This window comes from Plectropomus leopardus, chromosome 11 (genome assembly GCF_008729295.1).
Source record: "Plectropomus leopardus isolate mb chromosome 11, YSFRI_Pleo_2.0, whole genome shotgun sequence".
Lineage (NCBI taxonomy): Eukaryota > Metazoa > Chordata > Actinopteri > Perciformes > Serranidae > Plectropomus > Plectropomus leopardus.
In genome coordinates this window covers 28,106,460-28,132,233 of record NC_056473.1, presented here as the reverse complement: position 1 = coordinate 28,132,233, position 25,774 = coordinate 28,106,460, and the positions used below count along the sequence as shown (strand labels likewise).

The window sequence follows — 25,774 nt, the reverse complement described above, 5'->3', positions numbered from 1 at the left end:
CAGAATGCAAACATGACTGTACAAAAATCATTTGCAGTATTTGTACACACACACCTTCACAACCCAGTCCTGGAGTAGCTGCACTGTGATGTCTCCTATAAACACGGTCACCTCTTTAGTCCAGGACACTCCTTTACGCCCACGATCATCATTAGTGGCATGAATGCTGTACAAACAAACAGGAGTCATTAGGCGGGTTATATAAAATATACGTAACGTACATTTCGGAAAAAAAACCCCAATTAATTGCAAAAAAAAAAAGTTTTCCCACATGAGGTGGTATTTCAGGTTATTCGAAAAAGCCATATTTCGCAAAACTGCAATGAAGTTTTAAATCCACAATTCCTCTGAAATCGTGGACTATCACCTCTCAGAAATCCCTCATACGTCGCCTTTGATTGGAAATATGGTGGCTAATGTGGTGGCTGCAACAGAAATACACCTGCTAATGTTTTGAACATCTATCGTCATGCTTCTTGAAGAAGTTACATAACATCACTCAGTGAAAAGTTTTGCCCAAATCTTTACCGGCAAAGGGATTATATAATGGCATGTAAATGGGTGAGTTATAAATAAATTAACCCCAGTTGTCATGAATCTTGAAATAAGCTATGAAGACCATAACAGTTTTTTTTGTATCAGGCTGTAAACATGTTTATTTTTGGTGAAAAGTTGGGCATTTTAACACTGGTGTCGAGGAGGATTGACTGGAGCCCGCCTCAAGTGGCCCTTCAAGGACCTGCAGTTTTTAGCATTTCTGTGTTGGCTTCATCTTTCAGCCCGGGATGTTGCCATTTGTTTGTGACTTGTAACTTCTAAGATTGTTTCACTTGAATGATATTTAGAGGGCAGGAAGAGATTCAATATTTCAAAAGAACAAACGCATCAATTAGAAAAGTAGTCGTAGAAAAAAAAGACAAAACAAGCCTACCATAGCACTTGCTTGGGTAACCATGGTAACCACTCACCTGAAGTCTCCACCGTCACAGTCCTGTGCCAGGACATACGTGCACGCTCCCTGGAAGTGCAGCATGCGGCCATCGAAGGTGCGGTAATGAGGGTCGCCGAAGGCAATGCAGGTAGCTGGACGAGGCAGACAGTGAGGACAACACAAACCTGGGATGATGGCTGGCATCTCATCCTAAAAGAGAGCAGAGACAGAGACACACACACACACACACACACACACACACACACACACACACACACACACACACACAGGAGACTAAAGTGTCAAAATGAGCTCTGAGGAGTCTAAACACTGATGAAAAATGTTGGATATTTAGTGTGTCCCTACAGACTGAATACTCACAACAGTAAGGCATGATGGAAACATTTCAGACTATGATGAAACACTGAGAAAGAGTGTGTGTGTGTGTGTTTGTGTGTTATACTGACTGTTGCACAGGTGAGGGGAGGGCAACGTTCACTGTGACAGTGTACGTCTCCATACACACATGTACAGCTGGTGCACTCGTCCAGCTCCCACTGTTCGTTAGAGTGATAGACGGTCCCCTGGTGCAAACACGACGCCCCTGAGTCTACAACACAGACACAGACACACACAGGCACAAACACACATATTTAACTTGTTATGCAGAACACTGAAGTTGTGGACGCTCGCTGCGTTGGCTGGTTGTGATACCTTGGCATTCATAGCAGCATTTCCCAGGAATCTTCACGGGTTTCTGACCATCCAGGCAAACTGCAGGTAAACACTCTTCAATGCTGCATTCAATATAGCCCAACTTATGAGGAAACACAGACAGAACAGATTACTTTAGATGCACAAAGTAATTAAGAACATTTACTCAAGAACAAGTGCAATTTTTCGGTAATTTCCATTTTATGCTGTTTTATATTTCTATGTGATAATTTTTCTAAATTTCTACTTTTAATTTTGACACTTTAAGTACAGTAGTTTTCTTGCTTTTACTTCTTCACTTTTGGCATCAATTAGTAAGGTTGCAAAACTGAAACTCCTTATATCAATAGAAGCATTGCATGAGCAGTGGGAGTATTTCTCTTTGACTCACATTACAGGTACATGTGACACAGTCGTCATCGCTGTCTGTCCAGCTGCTCCCGTTGGCCACACGTCTGTTCTGGCCCTCAATCACACAATCTGTATGAAACACAGCAAAACCATCACAGTTATGGATGTTACAATGCCTGTATTCAAAATTTAAAAAGGCACAGCGAACAGAGAAACGACAAAAAATATGGTGTTATCCCACCTTTACACACAGGGCAGCACGAGTCTGGAGAATTGAACTGTTCATGGAGAGGGCAGGTGAGTGGTGGGCAGTTTTGGTGCAGGCAGGTCCATGTCAGGTCCTAAATCACAGACACAGTATCACTGCACTGTACAGAATCACATGGCATACTGAGGGTAAATTAATTGGTGCATTTAGATCTTAAGGTGCCAAGATGTAAGACTAAAACTCTCTTCCCTCTGACACTTTATATAATTTTAAGCAATTGTAAAAATCTGACATTCGTATGATTTATGATATATGGTACTCTAATGAGATTACTTATTTGTTCTACGGTAAAAAAGTGACTTATAAATTTTTCGATTTCAGGTTAAATCAACTGTATCAGTGTCATTTTCAGTCACCTAATGCCCCTTGTTTCATACCACAATCATAACAGAGCATAAGAAGAGTGTCGTCGCTGCAGTACCTTGCACTGGCAGGTAAAACAAGGGTCATCTGTTGCCAAGACCTCGTTGCCAATCAGTGCAGAGGTGCAGTTACTGAGAGGCTCTAAACGCACACACACAAATGGTACAGAGCTCAGTCACAGTGCAAAGTTAAAACACAGTGTCTCACAAAAGACGGTTTAGTACTGACGTGCACAGACAGGACAGCAGGAGTCTGGTCCAGAGAACAAGATGTTGCTCTTAGGACAGTCCACGAGACTGGGACACTGCTTTCGGTAACATCTTAGGTGTTGCTCTCCATCTGGCATTACCTGAGAAACAAACAGCTTTGACTTCAACCACTACTATAACCAACACAACTTATATTTCAGCTAATACTACCACTGTAGCCCCTGAATCTTCGATATATATCTTTACTACCACTGCCTTTTACTCTGCAAGCAGTGAAGCAATTAATTGATTCATCCATAAATGTACTGACAGAATAGAAATTACAATGTTGTTGATTATTCAATCATTTAAGTTATCTTTTTAACAAAAATGGCTAATGCCACTTTTAATGCACTTCACTCTCTATATAAATGTTATGTTGTACATTTGTATTTCAGATAGATAGATAGATGGCTGATCCAGCTTCTTAAATATGAATATTTACTGCTTTTGTGTTATATATAACTGGACATATAACATCTTTGGGTTTTGAAAGGTTGGCCCCTGAGAACTTGTGCAAGTATTTTTAGATATTTTCTGATGTTTTATCTACTATAGAAAAAACCTTTAAATTATGAGCCTCTGTAACGTGTCACAGTTTCTACAGGATAAGTAAAGTATTTCCTATCATATGATACTTATTATAGCTAATTTAAAAGATCACTCAGTTTGTATAAAATATAATATAAATAATCACTTAGTTAACAAGTTACACATAAAAATATCACAATCAGGTTTCCAGTTGTCAGTTGTGTTTGTATCGTACCTCACAGGTGCAGATCTGACAGGGGTCATCAGCTGGATGGAAACTGTCACCTGGACCATAAACTCTGCCCTCAAATACACAGTCTACTCAAAAAAACAAAAAAAAAAACCAATCACGTAGGATTGTCAAGCACCGAAAAAATATAATATGAAGCATAAATCTAATGAGCCTCAGATCCTTTTTTCCTTACCAGCACACACAGGGCAGCACTCCCCAGGCACGCTGATGAAGTTGATGCAGGGAGACAGACAGCGAACCTCAGAGCAGGTGGTCACCCCGTCCACACACATGCACGTCATACAGGGAGTGGAGTCTGCAAACCAGCTGCTGCCCTCAGGATGCTCCTCTCCTCCATACACACAACCTCAGGAGGAAAATTAAATCAGTGGTAAAAACTGTCTCCATCTGCCATTTTTCTTTTCTTTTTTAATTTTTTTCTTTTCAATTAAAAATAAAATAGTAAAAAGTTACAAAGCCGATTACACAGTACAGTCACTTAGCACTGACAAAGTAAAACCACGCAGACAAATAAATAAACAAACAAAATGTAAAACATGCAGCCAAATACATACACAAATGAACCAGATCATGCAAGCAAAGTGAAAAAAACAACATAAAAAATACAATAAAATAAAAAAACATTACTACTACCAACAATGATAATTATAATAATAATAACAAATAATTTACCAGTATCACAGTACAACACGGCACCTCTTTAAATGACTGGTGTGAGCGTTTTACAAAAGTCTATAGCAGCCCATTGCAAGCATCACCGCCAGGAGCACAAATATTATTAAAAATTCCAAAGTTATCTTGTATATAATAACGGCCTTAAATATTGTATGGCCTGCTCGGGGCCACAAGACAGCCACAGAGTGCACTGCAAACAACATTTGCTATACAAACTGCCCTGTAGGCCTGCGAGTTATAGGCCCACTGAAGAACCGCAGCAATATCCTCAGTTATGCACAGCATGGCAGTACACAGAAAACCTAAAATCTGTCCTATATGATTTAATGAATTCATTCCATCTTTCCCAACGTTTTTCAATTAAGACTATCTTAAGTCTCAATTCGAAGGTTAAAAAATTTCATGAATCACATTAAACCAATCAAGTGGATAGTTCTTGATTCAAACATTTTTTCATTTCACTTTTTTGCTGGGGACAAAAATATTGGGGACATATTGTGTAGGTCATAATACCTGGTTGTGTTATGACAACTAAGTCATATCAATTTTCTGTGCAATACTATATGTGTAAAAATTTTACTTTAATGCTCCAAAGCAAGTGCTTACAAGCAGTGATGTTTTCATAGCTGCTGTGAATGCATGTTTAAACTGGTGTGCATGTGTATGCATGTGAGATATAACTTAGCTATTCTATTTCCTTTCCTTCGATTCAGTAGTGCAAGCGAATTTCGTTGTATTCACCTGTACAATGACTATAAAGATATTCTTTTCTATTCTATGAACATGGTGCCTCAGCCATGCAATTATTATTTTCAGTGATCTACTTACCTCTGCAGCGAGGACAGCAGGCTCCTGGATCAGTCACCTGATGCATACAAGGCAGTTTGGGACACTCAGGAGCCGCACAGTGCACCTCCCCTGCCTGCAAGACTCAGACAGATTAGCACTTAAACACAAGGAAAGAACAATATGGAGAGAACAGACAGAGATGGAGAAGTCAGACCTGGCAAGTGCAGGTGGAGCAGTGGTTTGAACTCAGGGTCCATGTTTGCCCGTCACTGAACTCCCGTCCATCAAGCGTACACACTGAGAACAAAGACAGACAAGAGACAAAGACAGAGATAAGGAAAAAATAGATTACTCAGTTACTTTTGTTGGAGAGATGTTGTTTGTTTTCATATTTTAATGTGTGCATAAGTTTTGTTGTACTTTTCTTAGTTAATTGCAGGAATTGGTCAAATTAAAATAAATAAATAAATAAATAAATTTCTGAGTGAGCTAATTCTCTGGAGATCAACATAATAAGCACACATAAATTCAGCCAAAAAACATACATGGATGATAATTTAAACTTGCTGTAAAACAAAGAGTTAAGAATGACCCTAAAAATGTGTCCATCTCTTCTGAAAAACTGAGTTTCAACTATAAAATCTTGTGTGATTGCAGAGAATGGGTTGATATGGAGTAAATACAGTGGTTGAAATATTGATTTGCTTCAGTTTAACACATTACAAGACTCGGCAGAAACATATAGCCCTTCACAAACCATTTACAAAAAGGGTTCAGGAAGTACCTGTGCACTCAGGACAGCACTGTCCTGGCTTGGTTACTGGTCGGAGACAGGGTGTTGGTGGGCAGACAAGAGGAACACAGGTGACGGTGCCTCTGACACAAGTGCAGCGCTGGCAGGGGGTGGAGGAGGGTGTGAAGGTGTGACTGTGAGGGTGGACGACACCCTCATACAGACAGGAGTCACAGACGGGGCAGCAGGTATCTGAGGGAACCGGGTGGGAGCACCGGACCGGACATGGTCTCCTGTGACAGTTCACCACTTCATTCTGTAGGAATGACAGAAAAAAGCAGACCATTTGAAAATGGATCACATGCACCGTCAGTCAGTATTTAATGTCGCTGTTGAGTCATGCATTTATGTTTAAAGGCCCATTTAAAGACAGGCATTGCAAATTAGCTTAGGCTGAAATGCTGTACTATGTGGTAACAGCTTTATGCTCTATACTTGTCCCTATACAAGTAAACATGGAATGAAATAAAATAATGTCTTTTTCAGTCTGTATGTATTGTCAGACTGACCAGACAGGAGCATGACGAGCAGGGATCAGCTGGCGAAGTGAAGGAGGAGCCGGACTGATACTCTTTCCCCTGATGGAGACAAATCCCTGTGCAGACAGGACAGCACTCGCCTGGAGGTGTTACTGGACGCAAACAGGAAACACTTGGACAAGACACATGTGCACACACCACAGCACCGTTCTAGAAACAGAAACACAAACACCGATATTATAATATTTCTTTTACATAGTCGGTTACAGTCCTAACATAGAACTGAAGATAGGTAGATGAGATAGATGATAGAAGATAGAAGATATACATGATGAAGCAGCAGCCAGGTTTATTTATACTCCATGCAGAAAAAAAAAACTCTTCACAGGGTCAGAATGATGGGATTCAAAGAATGCTTTTATCAAACACTAAGTGTTTCCACAAAAACACTTTTAATGCTACATCCTTGTTGCTTTAAGGTCCCACCAGAAGTTGGCCTTGTCCAGACCTTTGAATTCTCCCAGTCTATGGTATTTGAATCTACAGTGGATGGAAGTTAAAATGCATGTGTGGTAGTACCAGACAGGAGCAGAGCTGACAGTGGTCTGCAGGGTGTGGGAACCGTTCTCCGTTGAAACAGCCTCGTCCATTAAAGTTGCAGCCATCACACACTCCACACGCACAGCCGTCCAGAGCTGGGTGTGGGCATGACACTGCGGGGCATCTTCTCGGTGCACACACCACTTCACCTCTCTATGGAGAAAAAAAAAGGAAAAAAGGTATAGTGGTTGTGAGGATGCAGTGAATCCCTAAACCAAATGCATCAATTCTCTCTCTCACTGAGCATGTGCAGTCCTGGCACCCGCCCTCTCCTCCTGGATGGATCTGTCCGTCGACATAAGTAACACCCTGGAATTGACAACCTACACAGAAGAGTGAAACATCAGTGATTTACCGTGATTTATGAACTGTGATATGTTGTAAGCTGATTACCGTCACAGACAGGGCAGCCACATGGATTGGTTACAGGGTGAGGACAGCGAGCTGCCGGACACGACTTCTTTATACATCGCACTGAACCGCTCTGTAACAGAAAGAGGATGACACGTTGGCTCAAGAGACTGAACAGAAGGACAGTGTACATCAATGTGTGTGTGTGTTGGTGCTACCTGGCAGGTGCATTCAGCGCAGAGGTTTCCTGGGTCAGGGATCGACTGGCCATTTGCGAGGATGGCGCCATTATAGAAACAACCTGTCCAATAAAGACAGGTTTGTTTTGACATTTTGTAATCATGGGAATCATGAACCAAAAAAGAATGAAAAAGAAAGTTCAAAATGAGTTAGAAATATTGCTATGTGGTTGTGTGCCTCCGCACACCAGTCGGGATGCACTTAAAAATTCCTCAAGGTGTTCTTGAGATATTGTGTTAACAAGAATGAGAACAGACAATTTCGTAGGGACCTTCAGCTTTGACCTATGACCACCAAAATCTAAACAGTGCAACCTTAAGTCCAAGTGGATATTTGTGTGAAAATTAAAGAAATTCCCTCAAGGCGATCTTGGGATATCGTGTTTACAAGAATGGCTGGATGGTTAATTATTTTGCCTCCAGGCCTCAGCTATCGCCAGCTTGGAGGCATAATAACTCTTAACTAGGAGCGTAGGCAGAGTTTGATTTTGTCTTTACATACGTTCACATTCTCCACAGCATTGTCCCGGTGGTTTGTACGGGTGGCTGCACTCTCCATAACAGGGTGTCTTGGTACAGATGACCTCGCCTCCGTAACAGTAACATACGCCGCAGGGGTCTTTGTCGTCAGCAAACTCTGTGCCATCAGGGTATTCTTTACCATGAAACATGCAGCCTGCAAGTAGAAAACTCAAGATTAGGACATTTTTTAGATAATCTTGGGGAAATGATTCCAACTTTAAACTGCTGACAGAAAGGTCTGTTTTTATCTTCAGGAACTGGGACATTTGTTTGTTTACTTACCATCACAGGACATGCAGCATTGTCTCTGGACTGGGTGGTTACAGTTGGTCGGTGGACAACGCTTCTTCTCACAGCGGACAGAGCCCTCACGGCAAACACACGCTGCACATGGGTCTGACGCCTCATCCCACGTCTCGCCATTAGCTCGCTCTTGGCCCTCGTACAGGCAGCCTGCAGGAGAGATAAGACATGTATGAAAACAACTGCATCAAACTGCAACAGATGATTGAATGTGCTGGATCAAAATTTAAAAACTGCTTTGCCTTACAATATCTTGACAGGACTTAATTGTACCTTCGCAGGTCCGGCAGCACTGCTGTGTGATGGGGTGAGAACATGGAACGAAGGGGCAAGACTTGCGCTGACAATGAACTGTCCCATTGGTGCAGGTGCATGATCGACAGTTGTCAGTAGGGTGGTAGAAACGCTCATTGTGTCTGTAGGGTCGCTGTTCATACACACAGTCCAATGGGGGAGCTGAGGGAATATCAGCGATATAAATTCATTATATATTATCACCAACTTTATTACCATCGTGAGCCCAGAAACGAGCTCAACAGCAGATGAGCTCACAAATTAGCATCACCTCAATCAAAAAACATACATACCTATTAAGGTAGTAATTTGTATTTATTTTCAATAAAAAATTCACAACCCAGCCACCCCCTCCTCTGATAAATAAAGTACAGTCCCACAACACCGGCACAGAAGCTAAGCAATTTACTGCTGCAGAAAAACATATTTTAGCCACCGTAAAAAATCATTATCAGTTTAAGTGTACACTGTATTTGTGTATTTGCTCCTCTTTACCTCTTTACTTTTCACACAACAGCTGATCGAGTCAGTGGTAGACCAGTGACTCCGGCATTTAGTGGAGTAAAATGTCTTTTCTGTGGACCCTGGTGTTTTTGATATAATGGCTTATAATCCCAGTCAGTAAGGGCTAGCTTATGACAAGGTTGGGAATTAAAATATCCTAAATATAGCACTGACTTAGACTGATATTGATTTTTTTAGGTGGCCTAAAACTAATCAATGAAGGCAGAGTTTGCTCAGCATTGTTTGATTTTATGTACATGAAGCAGATGTTTTCAACCCTGAAGTTATCGTAAATACACAATTGTGATTTGGTCCAACAGCGACTAGCTGAATGGGGGTATATAAGCACCATCCTGGTGGAGTTGGACATACTTTCATCAATAAATCAATTCTCCCCTGGTGCTTGTATACTGGGACAAGGACAGCAGTCCTATTAAACGACCTAATCAAGCTGTAACTGCAGCTCGACTTACCTGTGCATGTAATCGTTCTGATTGTCATTGCTTTTTTTCCCTTGGTGCAAATCCTTACCAGGACACTGGGGGCAGCATTCTCCAAGCAGCACATTTGGGTTGGAGCATGGCAGCGGTGGACATCTCCTCATCAGACACTGGACATTCCCATTCTACAACAAAACAACAGATTTAGATGAAAACCTGCTTAAAAAAGGCTAAACGGCTAAAAACACAGCAGGATTAGTGTCATGCTGTGATGCTCCTTATTCTCACTATGCAGCTGCAGGTCCTGCATGTGTCAGTAGGATGGGGGAACTCCTCTCCATTGGGATACTCCTTCCCAGCGTAGCTGCAGCCTGATGTAGAGGAATATTGTTTAATTGTGAGATCTGTTTCATTTATTTGTATTCCTTTTAAAAAATTCAGCTTTCCTGACCGTTGCAGTTGTTCTGACAGCATGTTCCAGGTAGAGGTGCGTTACAGTGAGGATGAGGGCATTGAGGTTGGTGGCAGTCAATCTGCCCGCTCACGCACCTACACTCCTCACACACACTCACTGGGTTAGGAAAAGCCTCTCCATCCACGAAAATGCGGTTTTCAAAGGAACAGTCTGGGAAAGATGCAAACACAAGAGATGTTACAGTGATCTGACTGATTATAAACTAAAATAAATAAATAAAAAAAAAACTTGCTATTTGATTCGTGTCTGTGAGTTTAAATACCTGGACATTTAGGGCAGCAGTCTCCAGGTGGTGTGTATGAGTTGGAACAATTGAGTGGAGGACAAGGTCTTCTCTTACATTCTACGCTGCCATGCTAAGGAGAAAGGAAGGCTGTATCAGCAGGTTTTAAGGTCAACAGTAAAGTGTCATACGTGTGTGTGTGTGTGTGTGTGTGGAGATGTGCTGACCTGACAGGTGCAGATGTGGCATGGGTGGTCAGGGGTCGTAAACCTCTGGCCGTTGCTGTAGATACGATGAGTATAGGTGCAGCTTTCACACACTGGACAACAGGAGCCTTGGAAAAGCAAAATGACAGTGAAGTTACACAGTCATCAGCATATAAATAAAGCTCAGATCCACAATAATATTTTTTATTTTAAAATGGCGTTTTGATCTCTGTACATGTGACCGTTTTAGCACCCTTTCAGAAATAATAATTTTAATAATTTTAGCTTGGACCGACGATAAGGTGGAACTACTGATGACAATCAAGACTAAAATGCAACCTCACAGTTTTTAAACTAAAATGGGGTCAGCAGCATTTCTTTCTTTCATCTTTGTTTGTCAAAGATGGAAACAGAAAAAAAAAGTGTGGACGGCAGGCATAACCCTAGCAAAGGTTATGCATTTTAAAGTGAAAACGTATCATTGTGGATGCAGCTTTAGACACACAGTCTTACCAGGGATCTTGGTGGGATGCAGGCACTCTGTGGGGGGACACTGTGTGTGTGTACACACCGTCTCTCCGTTCACACAGGTGCAGCTGGAGCAGGGACCCTCAGGGTGCCATTTGGAGCCTTCCTCATATTCCACCCCCTCCAACACACATGCTTAGATGAGAAAAGAGGGACAGTTAGATACTGCATATTCACGGATGTGTGTGCATGTGTGTGTGAGTGCAATATTACCTTTGCAGATTGGACAGCAGAGATGTGGGTCTATAATGGGGTTGGAGCACTGGACAGGGGGGCACTTCTCTTCACGGCAAATTACATTTCCACCCTACAGCAGACACACAATACGACAACATAATGACTACAGTGTCTTTTAGAACAGCACTTCCTTGATCATCTTCCTGGTGAATTTGTTGGCCTACTACAGACAGGCTGCCGTGCTGAGTTTTCAAAAATATCCTAGTCACAGATTTTCCCTTATAGTGGCATGTTGCAGATATATACAAAATGCATATATTGCAGTTTATATGCGCGTTGTCTAATTTATTATTCTTCTGTAATTTGGCAATAGCTTTGCAGTCTGATTCTTTGTTTGTGTCAAAAAAGAATAAAATATTATTTAATAGCTATTATGAGCCTATGAGGTGCTGTGAAAAATATTGAATCATATGGTGATGTAGTAGCATCCAAAAAAGAGAAGGATTTGACATTTTGGAAAATGACATTTTTTAAAACATGAGACAACATAAACATGTTTTTGTGAATGAAGATAATGCACACTTGGTCATTAATCTGAACACATCTTGGACAAAAAAATCTCAAAGTTTCACCACCTCCTTCTAGAGCTGCAAAGATTAATCAACTAGCAGTAGAATATTAAACTAATCACCAACTTTTTTGTGAGGCAGATCTTTAGTATATTTATTGTCACATTAACTGACAAAATACAAGATATGATAGATTGTAACAAATGTGACAGATTAAGGGTTGACTATGAGTGCATTTTTTTAACCTATTTTTATTGAATAAACAGCTCAAAATTGACATGCATGTATTCCATAATCGCCAACTAATTGATAGTCAGTGGATCAGTTTGAGTAATTTTTTTTTGGGCGGGGGCAAAATTCTCATCTTTCGGTTTCTTAAATATAAAGATTTTCTGGTTTCTTCGGGTCTTGGATAAACAAGACATTTGAGGAAGGTATGTTTTTAGAAATTAACATTTTTCACCATTTTTTGACATTTTATAGACCAAATAAGTCAATGATTAATAACAAAAATCAGCTTAATACAAAGTGGAAAATAATCATTAGCTCCTGGCTTACTTTCTCTCTGAATATATCACACAGACTTGCCTTACACCTGCACTGCAGGCAGGGTCCACTTCCAGCAGGTGTGAACACTTTTCCATCAGCATACACCCTCCTGTCAAACTCACATTCTGTGGGAACAAATACGAACTCTAAGTCAAATTTGGAAGACGGCATGAAATAGGCAACACAAATTTGACAAAGACATGAGAAAAAAATGCTTTTTTTGTTGTAAATTTATAGATATGCTGACCGTTGCATGTGTAGCAACACTCTCCTTTGCGCTGAGCTGGATGACTGCAGTGTGGTGTGGGACACGATGAATCCATGCGCTCACATGACACCTCACCTGCCTAACAGGTAGACACAAAACAGGATAAAAAAAATAGAGCATTTTAACAGAGTGGCTGTCAGATACAAAGCTCAAACATACAAACTGGACTAGTAAATCTCCCCGGTCAATATATCGGCTAATATTAACTTGTTGCAGATATGTCAAATTCATCTCAAGATTTGACAAATAGCTTTAACCCATTTTAAAGTGTAATCACAATCATTTCTGAAAGTGCAGTCGGCTTTAACTTGTTTTTGAACCCCTGAGTCAAGGACAGAGGTGAACAAAGTACACAACTCTATTACTAACTCAAAGTATAGATACCTCTGATCAAATACTACTCGGATACAAGTGAATGTTGCTGAATTAAATTACTACTTGAGTTTAGGTTCTGGAATACTTGCTTTTAAAAATACTAAAGTATTTAAAGCACTTTTTAAAAATCACATTGTTTTGTATATTATCACCATACATTTACAGATCCGAATGGCTCAAACAAACCAGTGAATGCACTGACATGAGGAACCTGTACAATGAAAAGCCCACAGAAATACAAATTAACAAATGGACCACCCTCTGTCAATTTAATTATTTTTTTTCTGGGAACACAGATAATCTGTGTTATACTTCCTATGAAAAAACTATGAATCATATTTCCACCTGTATTTTGGATATATTAAATTATTACGTATTACTTATCATTAAGTATGATAAAATGAAATTATGAATCAAATGCATTTATTCTTAATAATCCCATCACCATAAATAACTATATTTCATAGTTTCTGGTGATGATAAATGATGTGATTTTGGAATTTTGTTAAAGAAAACACGCCGTTAAAACCCATTTGCGGGGTTTTGAATGCAAAAATAAGCGCTCAAAGTGTTCAAAGCAAATGTAACCAGCAACAAGAACCTTCATAGAAATGTAGAGTCAAAAGTACAATATTTGTCTTTCAAATGCAATGGAGTCAAAGTAATAAGTTTCCAAGCAATCACAGTCACGTAAAGTACAGATACACAAAAACTGCACTTCAGTACTTTACTTCAGTAAATATACTTTTTTACTGGTCATGAAACTTTGCCAGTCACATAAACATCCAAAAGTTGTCAGACTGAACTCACAGAGCAGCGGCAGTGGAGGCAGGGGTCTCGGGAGGGGAGCTTCTGTCCGTCAACATACACCTCGGACTCATATTCACACTGCTCACACCTGCAGGTCACATACACACAGCATAAACATTGAAATCTTTTGTCAATGTTTCAGTCGTCTTGAAAGCAGGAGATGAATAAGGTGGACTGATGCAGCCTTGAAAGTGATATGGATGAGGTGAGGCAGGTTAGTTACCGTGGGCAACAGTCTCCAGCACGATGCACAGGGTTACGACAAGACAAGGCAGGACAGGGAATAGGTGAACAAACCACATTTCCATTCTGGAGCAGAGAGATATAATAAAGATAGACTTGATTTATACAAGAGGTTGACAGATTATCAGGGCCAATATTTGGCATTTTGCAGATTATCTGTATCTGCGTTTTATTTTAATGATCACCGTTAAAATTAATTAGTTAAATAGTGCAAAGAACGTGTCAGCCAGGGAGGAACTTTTATTTTGTAAAACCTCAAGGAGCTGTTTTTATTTATTCTTTTTTTCTTTTCTTTTTAAAATTTTCACTTGACTTTATAAAAAATGTTTTAGTGTTGGAGTTTGTTATATTCCAAATTGTAAATATTAACATAAAGACTTTACTTTTTATTGTAAATGCATATGGGTTCCAAATATCATGACTCGTTAACCACTAATGATCGGTATCGGCCTTAAAAAACCAATATCGGTCGACCCCTAATTTATTCACAAAAAACATTTAATGAATCAATTAATATAAATTACATACCACACATGTGCAGTCTTGACAGCGGTCCCCAGGTATCACAGCTCCGTTAGGGAAGTCATAACCATTCACACCACAACCTGCAAGACAAAACGCAAACAAAAACAGTGTATCTGTGGCTAACTGAATTCACTCACTAACACACACACACACACACACACACACACACACACAAATGCAAAGAAACCCACCGTCACAAACAGGACAGCAGGTAGCGGCTGGAGGAGCAGCTGGGTTTTTACACCGGGTGTTACACCGCTCCCTCTCACAGCGAACATGACCCTCCTGGTGAGAGGAGAGAAAGATGTCAAAGCAGATGAAGGTGACAGAGATGATAGAGGGTTAAACTGTCAGTCGGTATCAGACCCACCAAACAGTAGCAGACATCACAGGGATTCTCTATGGGCCTCCACTTTGCTCCATGATCATACTGGACACCAGAGTGGATGCAGCCTGCAAAACACACATCAGATTGCTTTACGGCATCACTGGTAGTGAAGTTGCTCAATCTTAATGTTGCACCAGGACAAAATAGGGAAGAAAACTGTTGACAATTTTCATGCAGAACAGTTTTATCTGTCAGCTTGGACCCATGGACTAATGCCACTCCTCAGCTCTGGAGGCACATTTTCACCCCCTGCTGTTTGTGACTTTTCTGAACTGTCAGGACATAATCCTCCACAGACAAAAATTACCATTTGTTTATTAATTGGTCATGACGTGTAACCTTGAATTTACAGTGAAGATGTATTTTTTCTTGCATGCCTCTATAGAAAATGGTGAAGATGGAGATTAATTGATTGATTGGGCTACATGTTTAAAAACATCAAAATTATGTCAAAACATCCATTTACAAACTCACACACAACTGATACAGTATGATCCAGGTCTCGTTGATCCTGATGATCTGAGGCTCACAGAATCAGTAACATCTTTAACTCACTTCTTAAAATGAGTAAAACAAGTCTGAGAAGACCTGTATGGATCCTTTGCAATGGTAACATTGGTAATATTGACGACTTTAATAATGTGTTCCATGCAGTTTACTAAGGCACATTAAATTTAGATTTCAGATTTATTTTTTAGAGTAGAGTATTTTTTAAAGTTTGTTGCATACAGATTTATTTTGCAGTGTCCTTACCTCTGCATCGCTGGCAGCAGTCTCCAGGCACAGTCTCTGTGTGTGTGCAGTCCAGTGAGGGGCAGGACTGGGGATGGCATTCCCTGTTACCCTCCTGTTAGCAACGAAGAGATGCAGAGGTGACAGAAAATGATGTGAACAGCAAAAGGCCACAGCAATATATCAGGCTCAATAAATGTCAAACTGAAGATACGCACCTTACATATACATGTCTGACAGCCATCTATACTGTAGGACACATTATGAACCGTGCCATCCGGCTCACACTCTGAAGATGAGACAGAAGTTTATACACATTTTTTGAGCTTGAGTGTCTGCATATCCAAGTGATAAAGATAAGATACTGATAGAAGTATGAAAAGAGGAATGTGGAAATAAGTTTGAGCATTACAGCTGGTCCCTCTTTGTACATCATCGCAGATTTTCTTCACCTTTTCACTACTCTAGGTCACTGGGGAACATTTGGCTCTGCTCTCTGCGGTGATGACCAAACAGTGTGGTTTTGATGTAATCTACACGTGCTCGCTCTCTCTCTCACACACAAAGTTTTATGGGCTGTAACTGTAACCACAAGTGCCTGCAGCCTTCCAGCTGTTAAAGACTACCACCGGCAAGTCTATTAACACTCGAAAAGATTTACTCTAGGAGAAACAGATCCGATCATGGCACAAACAACTTCCCCACATTCTGTGGCTGTTATTTTGAAGGCTGTTTACAGTAACATACCAAACACTGAAGAGCAGCGTTGCTTTGTTTCATCAAAGGCTCTCTGGGAGCTCGTCAAATATTATTTTCGCTTAGCTCGGACATTTCGGCAGATAATTATTTTAATGACAACTCTCAAAAGGACAGAGACAATGTGTTTGTGTGTGAGAGAGAGCAATAATCACAGAGTGTGAGAGAGGCTTGTGAGGCTGCCTACTGTGCCAGCAGCCAACAGGCATTTCCTCTAGCAAGCCAAGCATGCATGAGATCAAAGTGTGTATGGGAGTGTGAGTCTCCGAGTGTGTATCAACTGGGTGCCATTGGAGTCTTCTGGCCTACATGCAGAAACAATTAAGGGGAAGATGAATGAAAAGACAGAGAGAGTAGTCAAAGGGGGTGAGAAAGGGGACAGAGGGCTGTTTGGGCACATGTGTGTCCCATTGATGGTGAAAATGTGCACAATAAGTACAGAACAAAGTTTACATAACTCTGTGGGAGTGGGGATTGAACCAAGGGAGAGGGAGACAAAGAGAGACAGATCCTTAATGAGGCCGGTCCAACATCAACTAAGGTCCCACATGTTTGTGTCCCTCCATTATGACAGGTGGTTGTACATTGTTTCCTCAAATGCACTGGAAAGTTGATCACATCTGTATTACCATACAACAGACAAGGTACTGTAAAACTTACAGCTTTGGTAATGGTAATGTATATTTTTTAAAAGAGAAGAAACGTGGCAAAAACTACCAGGATACTGCTGCATTACCAGAATTTTTGGACACTTCATACAACCCTTCATATGGCATCTTACGAAAAGTTCAAGCTCATAATTATGTGGTTATTTATGAATTAGTTTTTGCAGGTATAAGTACGAATAGTGAATGATCTGCCTATTGGGGGCAGCACAACAAGCTGTAAAACAGTGACAAATTATCCCCCTAAAGTTAATATGGTTACTGCCGCCTACTCACACATCCAGCTGTAACAAGTCATGTTTCTTGCCACTCAAGATTGAGCCCAATATTCACTCTCTTTTTGCTCTGTTTTTGGTCTCCACCAACTACTGAGAGAAATATCTGACTCTTTTGCAGCCAATTGCTGCCTATGCTGCATGCTGCCCATGCTGCAAGGTTAATGACAGTGGTGAAAGCAGGAAAACAGGAAAGTTGTGGACCATAAAACCAAAACAATGAACTAAGAGATGCCAAAATGCTCCACAGATAATCCTCTGTGGGTTAATCACTACTGGTGCTACTGTTCACAGTTTAAGTACCTGATCCATTGTTGATATATAAATAGTATCGAGCAGCTTGAAGTGTTTTTTTTTGTTTGTTTGTTTTTTTACAGACCTCTGGTGGTATCTAGCGTGGAAAAAAAGTTTTAGTTTTCATATTTAGAATTTGAGATGTCCATTTCTGTATTTCTCCTCTCCTTTCTAATACATTGAGGGTAAACTGAATTTTTTTTGTGCTGCCCACAGTGTGAAAAAATTCCCTGAAAAAATTAACAATACCACTTCTCAGGAATAATTACTCCAATACTCATTTATCTACAGACCTAGCTGTCAGCAATTTTCAGTGTCTTCAAACCAATTAAAAAAAAAAGATGGACAACGACAATCAAATTCTTTTCAAATTAATTGTAGGCAGAAACTTCAGAAATCTTTTGCAAATCTGTGGAAAAAAAGGGGGGAAAAGCAAAACTACATCCATGGCTAGATACCACATATATATAGAGGGGATAAGGTATACAATGCTAAGTTAATGTCAGAATGTAAATGTGGTGGCACGGATAAATAATCTTGGTATGAGGTGAAAACATTTTGAATCATATTTTGCTTTTTTAACACTGGTATTAAGTCTTTCTTCTATTTAATTCCATTATCAGTCGACTCAACAGTCATCCTTATCGTGAAGTGCTTTCTGTTTCTCTGAGATCACAGAGACGATGGCGCGGCTGATGATCCAGTCTCTTCTCACTGCTCTGAAAAGTACTTTATTCCTCAGTTTTTCTGGGAAACAATCCAGTGTTCACCAGCCATGACATATTACATGGTTTCCAGTTGCTGGATCCCGCCACTCTGTGAAACAGGAACCACAATTGCGCACATGGCAGATCGCCGCGGGGTACGCATGGCAACGGGCCTGATGGCAGAGGTCAGGGCAGCTGATAGGCGCAGAGCCAAGAGGACAGCCGCTGAACCAGTGGAGCTTGAAACAAAACCTACAGTGTTTTAAGAAAAACGGATGATAACATTGGTTGGAATGCTAAAAATAATTTTAGAAAAGATTTAACTCACTATTCATGATACAACTACTGTCTCTCAAAGCCAGCCGCTATATCTCAAGTTCTGTTGACACCAAAAGATTTTAGAACCTCCTCTGAGATTTGCTTTAGCTTGGCATTTTGATGCTAAAGCTTTTGGGCAAGGTAAAGACTTTGGAAGCTTTGCAACTCATGAACTGTTAACTCACTGTAAAATAAAGCATTGATCTACAACTGCATGTCCTTGTTTTCACCTTAAAGTTATTGAGGAACTGATAATTAGGGATAAAAATTGAAAATTTACCAATGATTAGGGCTGGGAGTCATTTAAAAAATAATGATACCAGTAACCATACCAGAACCTTTTAAGTGATACATGTGCCAAAAGAATACTTCATTCGATACCCATAATGGGAATGAAGTGATTTGTATATTGTAAAACTTAAATTAACAGCTTAAAGAGATAGCATTGCAACACATGTTTACGGCATCCTAGGATGACGCCACCCAGTATACCAACATTATAAGAAATTGGTATTTTGTTGAATTTAGGTTGTGACATCTGGTGACCAGAGAAATTGAAGCTGCTACTGAGTGTGAGCTTTGCACTGGGGAAATTTCTGAGGGACCCTTTCACAGCATGTTGCTGGATGTTCCCTGCTGCTGCAGCTGTGTAGCTTGTGCTTAGCGGTGAGACGTTGAACCGATACCTAAAAGGTATCATGCACTGACACCCAGCCTTACCAATGATAGTCTAAAAATATGTGTTTATCCAATCAAGAGGGGTATATATAGGGGACAAGGTAAGGAAGGCACTACAACTGCGTGACCGACTTCAAATGACGCCTCTGCCAAGCAAATACCAAATGAGCCATGCCATACCACAATGAGGATTCAACAGTACATATTGGGCTGAATTTGTGAGGCAGTTAATCGCTTTCTATTTGTAATGCTGATACCTGTGATCTGGTGTGACTGGAAGCCATATGCTGCTCTTATTTTGAGTAGCTGCTGTAACAGTGTCATGACTTTCTGGCTTAATTTGTCTCATCCATTTCTGCTCCAGTTTACTCAGAGCACTACATTTGTCAGGATCAGAGGTCATCCAGTCCTGCCTAGCCCAGTACCTGGGCAGGGGGGTGATCGCAGGGCAGGTACGGGTGATTCGGTCTAAAGCTTGGTCACTGGATGACATCAACTGTTGCTGTGTGTGGAAGTAGAAGCGCAGGTAGTGCGGCCCGTTGAAGAACCAGTTGCAGCTGTCCTTGTCGTAACCATCCATTCGAAAGCCGAATGCATCAAACCCGCTGCGATCCAAACCAAATGGATCAAACCCATAGATACTGTAGCCTTTGTCGCTGAAGAGCTCAGACATTATCTTTTCTTGGAGCGACTTATTATCCTTCTCTTTTTCATTTGTCTCTTCATGCTCTTTGCTCTTCTCATTCTCAAACACCCCATCCTTACACATGCCAAACCAGGTGACATTAGAACGGTTGAATCCGTAGCGATTGAAGCCAGATACATCATATCCATCCATATCAATGAAGTCCCTGTTAAAGCCATCTTTGCCGTAGCCCCACCTATCCCAACCACTCCGGTCATAGCCATTACGATCATATCCATGTTGGTCAAAAGCACTGCTGTTAAAGCCCCCGGTGACAGAACTATTGTAGGGTGAGTCGTGTTTGTCAAAGCCACGCTTCGGATATTTCGGATGTCCTCTTGGGTTTGCTTGTAATGATGTCATATTACAAGGTGCACCAATAGTTATGGGCACATATACAACACACATCTGTTGCTGGGAAGAAATCACATCATCAGGTGTCACATCAAAAGGCCTCATCTTCACATGCCTCTGTCTAGCAGGGTAAAAGATATTGCTCTGAGCATTATCATCTTCAGAAGTTTGTCTTTTTGATCCATGCTGATGTTTATCTTGCCACTGCGCCCACAGCTTGTCGATGAATGCCATGTGTGATAGGTATAAAGGGTCATAGGAAGCCAGAGGTGAAGCCATGTGACCCCCGACCCAAAGCCTAAAAAGGCCAGAAAAGGTCTGCAGAGACTGGGAGAACACTTGGAAGTCCGCCTGGTTTACAGTCTTCTGCATAGTCACTGCATCTGGCAGCCACACCTAAAGGGATCAGAGAAATCAGTTACACAAATGTAGTACTCCTAATCTGGTCTTTAAGTCGTGACATAACCCCTTTCAAAATACTATTTCCAGGTCACAACCTCCTATTGTTTACAATGCCACAGTGCTGTGTTTGAACAGCTCTGAGTCCTAAACAAACTACTGAATTGTCAGTTTTACCACTTTCCTGCCAATGAGAAAGAGAGGAGGAAATGGCTGCAGCTGATAAGGTAAGTTACATTTCTTAAACTCACAGAGAGATGTCCATGCTCATAGGGTTAGTAATTTAAAGGGGTGTTAGCACTAGCACTAAAACTTTGGTTTTCTTCATTTGTTTGCAGCCATTTCCTCCTCCTTTTGTCATCATAAAATTACTATTCCATCATTTTTTGTACTTAGATCTGCTCAAACACAGCACTGTGGCATTGTAAACAAAAGGAGGTTTTGACCCAGAAATAGTATTTTGAATGGGCATTACATCAGACTTAAAGCCCAGATACAGCACAACACACTTCAATGTTTAGAAAGAACAATGAGGTGGACTATCAAATGAATAAAAGTGGTTTGACAAACCGAGGAGTTGAAACTCCGTCTGAGACAAGGGGACCAGTGGAAACGGGAAGCCAAGCCCTGGAAAGGGTGATGTGGGACACAGCCAGAGCTGGGCTCACCATCTCCTCCAAACAATCCAGCCTGCCACGCAGCTGAGAGCTTCATCGACCCAGAGTCCACAGTCCACTCAAAGTATGGAAGTGCTAGTTTGCATGATGACACTGACTGCAGCTCTCGCTCTACTAACCGCAGGAAGTAGCGGTGCCAGGGGAGGAAGAAGGCGTGATAACCAGCCAGAGGGGAGAACTCAGCTCTCAGTAGTGCAAAGCCCTTCCACACAGCTAAATTCACATGCAAACACACAAACACAGACATTAATAAACCCATAATAATGATACACAGGTATACATTGAATTTTAAAAAGGTACAAAAAAATGTACATTCTTACCTGGCCTTGCATAGACTTTCCTGATAGCCCGTTGGTACAGCTTCCTCTCTCTCAGTGTGAGGTCTCTGATCTCTTTACGCTGGGTCAGATGTTGGCACACACAGTCAACGCTGCCACTACGTGTGCATGTGCACTCTTCACAGCCTTGCCTGAACCATTCTCCATATCTCCACAGTTTTTGTTGGGAGAGGCAACCACAACTTCCACCACAACTCACGTCAGAACACTTCACTCCGGGAGAGAAGCTAATTATTTGTGCCTCTCCCGCATGGTCCTTCACCAAAGCTTGGCACTGTGTCAGAGTGAGGTAATCACAGGTATGATTGAAATCTGGGTCCATACGACAGCCTACATTTTTAAGGTTTCCTTCAAAATCCATCAGCTCGGTCTGGTTGAAGTCTATATTGTACCATGTTTCATCCTCCAAATTATCCTGGTCATATCCTGAGAGAGTCCTGTTCACAGATGAGATGTTGTATCCATGCTGAGTGTAATTTTGGTGGCCCGTGAGAAGACCCTGCCTTGGTTTGCGGAGGCAGCATGCGCCCAACATGCAATGGTCCCTACAGGCATTAAAGGAAGGGAAGTTGTTGCTGCTGTTTCCGGTGCAGTAGAGGAAGTCCTCACAGAGGCCAGAGGTAGGATTAAAGGCCCAGCGGCGTTGAAATGGCCGCATCCTTTCACAGTTGTTCTCTGGTTTGGGTACCCAACATGCCTAGAAGTGCGGAGGGGGGACACAGGGCCTCTTACCCAGCCTTAAACCCCACTGCAATGCCCATAGCCAGAAAGGACAAACTAATGCAAAGCACTGCTATTGGGTTCACCCAATGCAGCAGGCAAAGCAATATTCTACAGCTAACTTGACATTTTGAGAAACACAGTCAATCGCTTATGTGCTGCGAGTTGGATCAGAGGGTTGATACCACTCTCACTATGAGGTCACGGGCAGCAGAAATGCAGCTGCAGCTTAGAAGTAAAATGGGAAGACGGCTAGGTTCACTTAATCCAAGAGTTTGAAAAATCTGCCTAGAAGATCTTGTGTGATTGAACTCGTCAAAAAAGTGTATTTCCCAAAATGTCTACCTCACTACTGTGGTGTACAAAGTAGTAAACTACATAGGCAATTGCTAATACAATTGCTAAAAAGAAAATGCTAAAACTATAAGAAAACTACAGTAACACAACTGTTAACAGAAGAGGGATTCAAACCTTCATTTTCATTTGTGATTGTGACCCACCTCAAGCATTTCAAAAGTTCTGGAGACCTGCCGGGTGACCAAAGATACAATAAGCAAATCTTCAAAACTAAAACATCGAAACACCTACAGCAGACGAAACTAGAAAAAAGCACACAAGAACACATGCTCAACAGTACAAGAAGCTGCCGTGCTAGCAACTCTGACACCATGGCTTTGAGATAAATGCAGAACACAATAAAAAAGCTAACGTGCCGAGGTATAAGTGTTTAAAATGTCCTCCGTCTCATTTTAACAATTCTTGGTTAGCACCAAACAAAATGTAAAGCTGAGGCTGAGTATAGTGTGCTGCAGGAATGAGTCCTAAAACCAGGAAATAAGTTTGTAAGCATTTTAGCTCCTCCAGTTTTGACAAGGGAACCAGAGCATTGCTAACTTCCATAATGGCCTCCAGGAAAAAGTCAAAGTATAAGGCAAATTGAAGTTTTGAAATGATTGAAAGATTTGGGGATTATTACAATCCATCATTTTGGCACCAAAAATGTCTGTACAAACTTTGATTCCAGTTCATTTGAAAGCTGTAGAGATATTTGGACTGGAGCGGTGGACTCACTCGCACTTTCACAACATGGACAGAAAAGTTCACCACCAACATGAACATTTTGTCGTTTTGTTAACACTTTATGAATCTTCACTACGCCACTAATCCTGGCACAAAAATACCTGTCTCAGCAGTCTCTGACACACCGGTCCCTTGGTGTTTGGAGGACAGGAGCAGTGAAACCCAGTGGGATCAGAGGTCAAGACGAAACATACGCCTCCATTTTGACAGGGGTTAGACAGACAAGGGTCTGGGAGAGGGATGGCCATCTGCAAACTACCTACTTAACACCATTTGAATATGTGTTAGTGTTACTTTGTTGAAAGTCTGGATTTTGTTTGTGAAAAAGATAAACAGAGAGAGCAAAAGACAGAGAGAAAGAAGTTCGGCAGAAGCTAAACCATCATTACCTTTGATGTTAGCTTGACATGTGACCTTTCCAGATGTGCACGTGCACACTGTGTTGAGGTCAATCTGCCAGTGCTGGCCGTCCTCCACTTCACGCCCCTCCCACACACATCGCTGCCTCACACACTCACATCCCTCCAGGTACTGTACGCGTGACTGTAGGTCCGCATTCTGTTGAAAAACAAAAACGCCATGTCATGTCACATATAACTTGACATTCTTTGTTTTATCATGTAAAGTCATATACTCTAATTGCGACACCTGAGTTTTGACCATGTCCAGCATGCGAGCCAGCTCCTCCACCCTCTTCTCCAGCTTCTTCAGCCTGTCATCTTTCTGTGCCTGAGAAACAGACTTCACCCCTTGAGGAGATCCCGGAGGCCCCAGCACCACACCTCTCTGCAGCTGGTCACTCTGGACGTCCTGGAGATAATGGCTGGTTTGGTCCTTTGGCCTCCGGCTTGTTTGAGGTTTACTGGGGGATGCATCCTTCTGAAACATTCGACTGCTGTCAGCCCGAAAATCTGAGCTATGAGCGTCTGCGTACTGAGACTGAGGCAGAGAATCTGGAAGGAGAAAGCAGCAGTTGGAAGAAGAGATTCTTGAATAATTTGTGAATGAAGTCAAGTCGATTTTATTTATAAACCCCATTATCACAAATCACAATTTGCCTCAGAGGGCTTACAGCACACAACATTCCTCTGTCCTTGGACTCTCACAGCGACTAAAGCTGGGCATAAACTGTACGATTTTAGAAATGTTGTTGTTAATTCCAACTCATACTGTACGAGTAAACTGTCTGGGATGTAAAGCCAAAGCTCATGATAAATGTGCTCACACTGTATGGCCCAATTGTCACACTACGACCTTAGAGCTCACACTGTAAGTGTAAAAAACGGCCCGTCAGCCCCTGCAGACTGTCTTGGCTATTGACGATTGTCAAAAAAGATTAGTTTGAAAGCTCTGAGGCAAGTATTAGCAACAATGCTAATAAGACAGAGGTGTGCTGCCTTGATAATCTGTGCAATCCTGTGTGCTGAGACGTCCAAGAAAAAGAAGCGCTGGGGCATATGGACTCGCACATGGCTTTGAAGACAGTGTGGCTTGTTCATTTTGCAGAGAGAACTGGAAGGAAGCTAGCTACTTTTACTGTTGTTAACTTAATAGCTAATGTGAGCTATGCACAACATTCCTTGTTGTGCAGTCGCTACCGGCGATAAACTGCACTTCCTATGTCCAGCATCGTGTTGCCATGGCGTCTTCAGACGCTCTGTTAGACATTTTGCACAGGCACAGTGAGAAAAAAGGCACTGACATTGGGGAATCGACTGTTCGGGGGCAGATGATCGGTCCTCCCTCCCCCCTGCAACACTGCACAGCAAACCACACCCGACACAGCTGAAATTAAGCCTGACTTTAAAATGAGTCTTCAGCTAAAAATTTAGCAAAAATAGGCTAAAATCAGACAGTGTTTACTCAGGAAGAGCAACTGTGGAGGGATCCCTCTTTCAGGATGGACAGACATGCAACAAATGACGTAAAGAACAACAAAATAGTGAATGAATGAATAAAAGAATACATTTGGAATCTAAACAAACATCCTGCAAAAATGCTGTAGAAATTAAGACGCACACTGAGGAATAATAAACAAACTGGGGCACTTCCTGCCTGAGGGCCGAAAGATATGATCTAATGCACATAAACCACTGAGGTTCCCTTCCTGAG

At 41.4% G+C, this 25,774-nt stretch overlaps 1 protein-coding gene across 1 annotated transcript in view; it reads right to left on the bottom strand.

The window, feature by feature from the left end:
- LOC121950780 (kielin cysteine rich BMP regulator) overlaps positions 1 to 25,774 on the bottom strand; it is a 32,427-nt gene that overhangs the window by 3,056 nt on the left and 3,597 nt on the right. The window contains exons 4-42 of the mRNA XM_042496889.1: positions 24,311 to 24,615; positions 24,052 to 24,220; positions 15,935 to 16,005; positions 15,738 to 15,831; positions 14,967 to 15,049; positions 14,788 to 14,881; positions 14,600 to 14,676; positions 14,052 to 14,137; positions 13,829 to 13,916; positions 12,623 to 12,722; positions 12,415 to 12,500; positions 11,294 to 11,387; positions 11,066 to 11,215; positions 10,574 to 10,680; positions 10,386 to 10,479; positions 10,100 to 10,273; positions 9,937 to 10,019; positions 9,740 to 9,833; positions 8,684 to 8,866; positions 8,390 to 8,560; positions 8,088 to 8,261; positions 7,565 to 7,647; positions 7,389 to 7,479; positions 7,236 to 7,318; positions 6,975 to 7,148; positions 6,426 to 6,605; positions 5,908 to 6,172; positions 5,338 to 5,420; positions 5,163 to 5,256; positions 3,832 to 4,005; positions 3,642 to 3,724; positions 2,856 to 2,976; positions 2,686 to 2,768; positions 2,238 to 2,337; positions 2,037 to 2,125; positions 1,646 to 1,748; positions 1,399 to 1,541; positions 969 to 1,141; positions 55 to 166 (exon numbers count right to left, since the gene is read on the bottom strand). Coding sequence (XP_042352823.1) covers positions 55 to 166; positions 969 to 1,141; positions 1,399 to 1,541; positions 1,646 to 1,748; positions 2,037 to 2,125; positions 2,238 to 2,337; positions 2,686 to 2,768; positions 2,856 to 2,976; positions 3,642 to 3,724; positions 3,832 to 4,005; positions 5,163 to 5,256; positions 5,338 to 5,420; positions 5,908 to 6,172; positions 6,426 to 6,605; positions 6,975 to 7,148; positions 7,236 to 7,318; positions 7,389 to 7,479; positions 7,565 to 7,647; positions 8,088 to 8,261; positions 8,390 to 8,560; positions 8,684 to 8,866; positions 9,740 to 9,833; positions 9,937 to 10,019; positions 10,100 to 10,273; positions 10,386 to 10,479; positions 10,574 to 10,680; positions 11,066 to 11,215; positions 11,294 to 11,387; positions 12,415 to 12,500; positions 12,623 to 12,722; positions 13,829 to 13,916; positions 14,052 to 14,137; positions 14,600 to 14,676; positions 14,788 to 14,881; positions 14,967 to 15,049; positions 15,738 to 15,831; positions 15,935 to 16,005; positions 24,052 to 24,220; positions 24,311 to 24,615 — 4,811 coding nt within the window. The remainder of the gene's footprint in view (positions 1 to 54; positions 167 to 968; positions 1,142 to 1,398; positions 1,542 to 1,645; positions 1,749 to 2,036; positions 2,126 to 2,237; positions 2,338 to 2,685; positions 2,769 to 2,855; positions 2,977 to 3,641; positions 3,725 to 3,831; positions 4,006 to 5,162; positions 5,257 to 5,337; positions 5,421 to 5,907; positions 6,173 to 6,425; positions 6,606 to 6,974; positions 7,149 to 7,235; positions 7,319 to 7,388; positions 7,480 to 7,564; positions 7,648 to 8,087; positions 8,262 to 8,389; positions 8,561 to 8,683; positions 8,867 to 9,739; positions 9,834 to 9,936; positions 10,020 to 10,099; positions 10,274 to 10,385; positions 10,480 to 10,573; positions 10,681 to 11,065; positions 11,216 to 11,293; positions 11,388 to 12,414; positions 12,501 to 12,622; positions 12,723 to 13,828; positions 13,917 to 14,051; positions 14,138 to 14,599; positions 14,677 to 14,787; positions 14,882 to 14,966; positions 15,050 to 15,737; positions 15,832 to 15,934; positions 16,006 to 24,051; positions 24,221 to 24,310; positions 24,616 to 25,774) is intronic.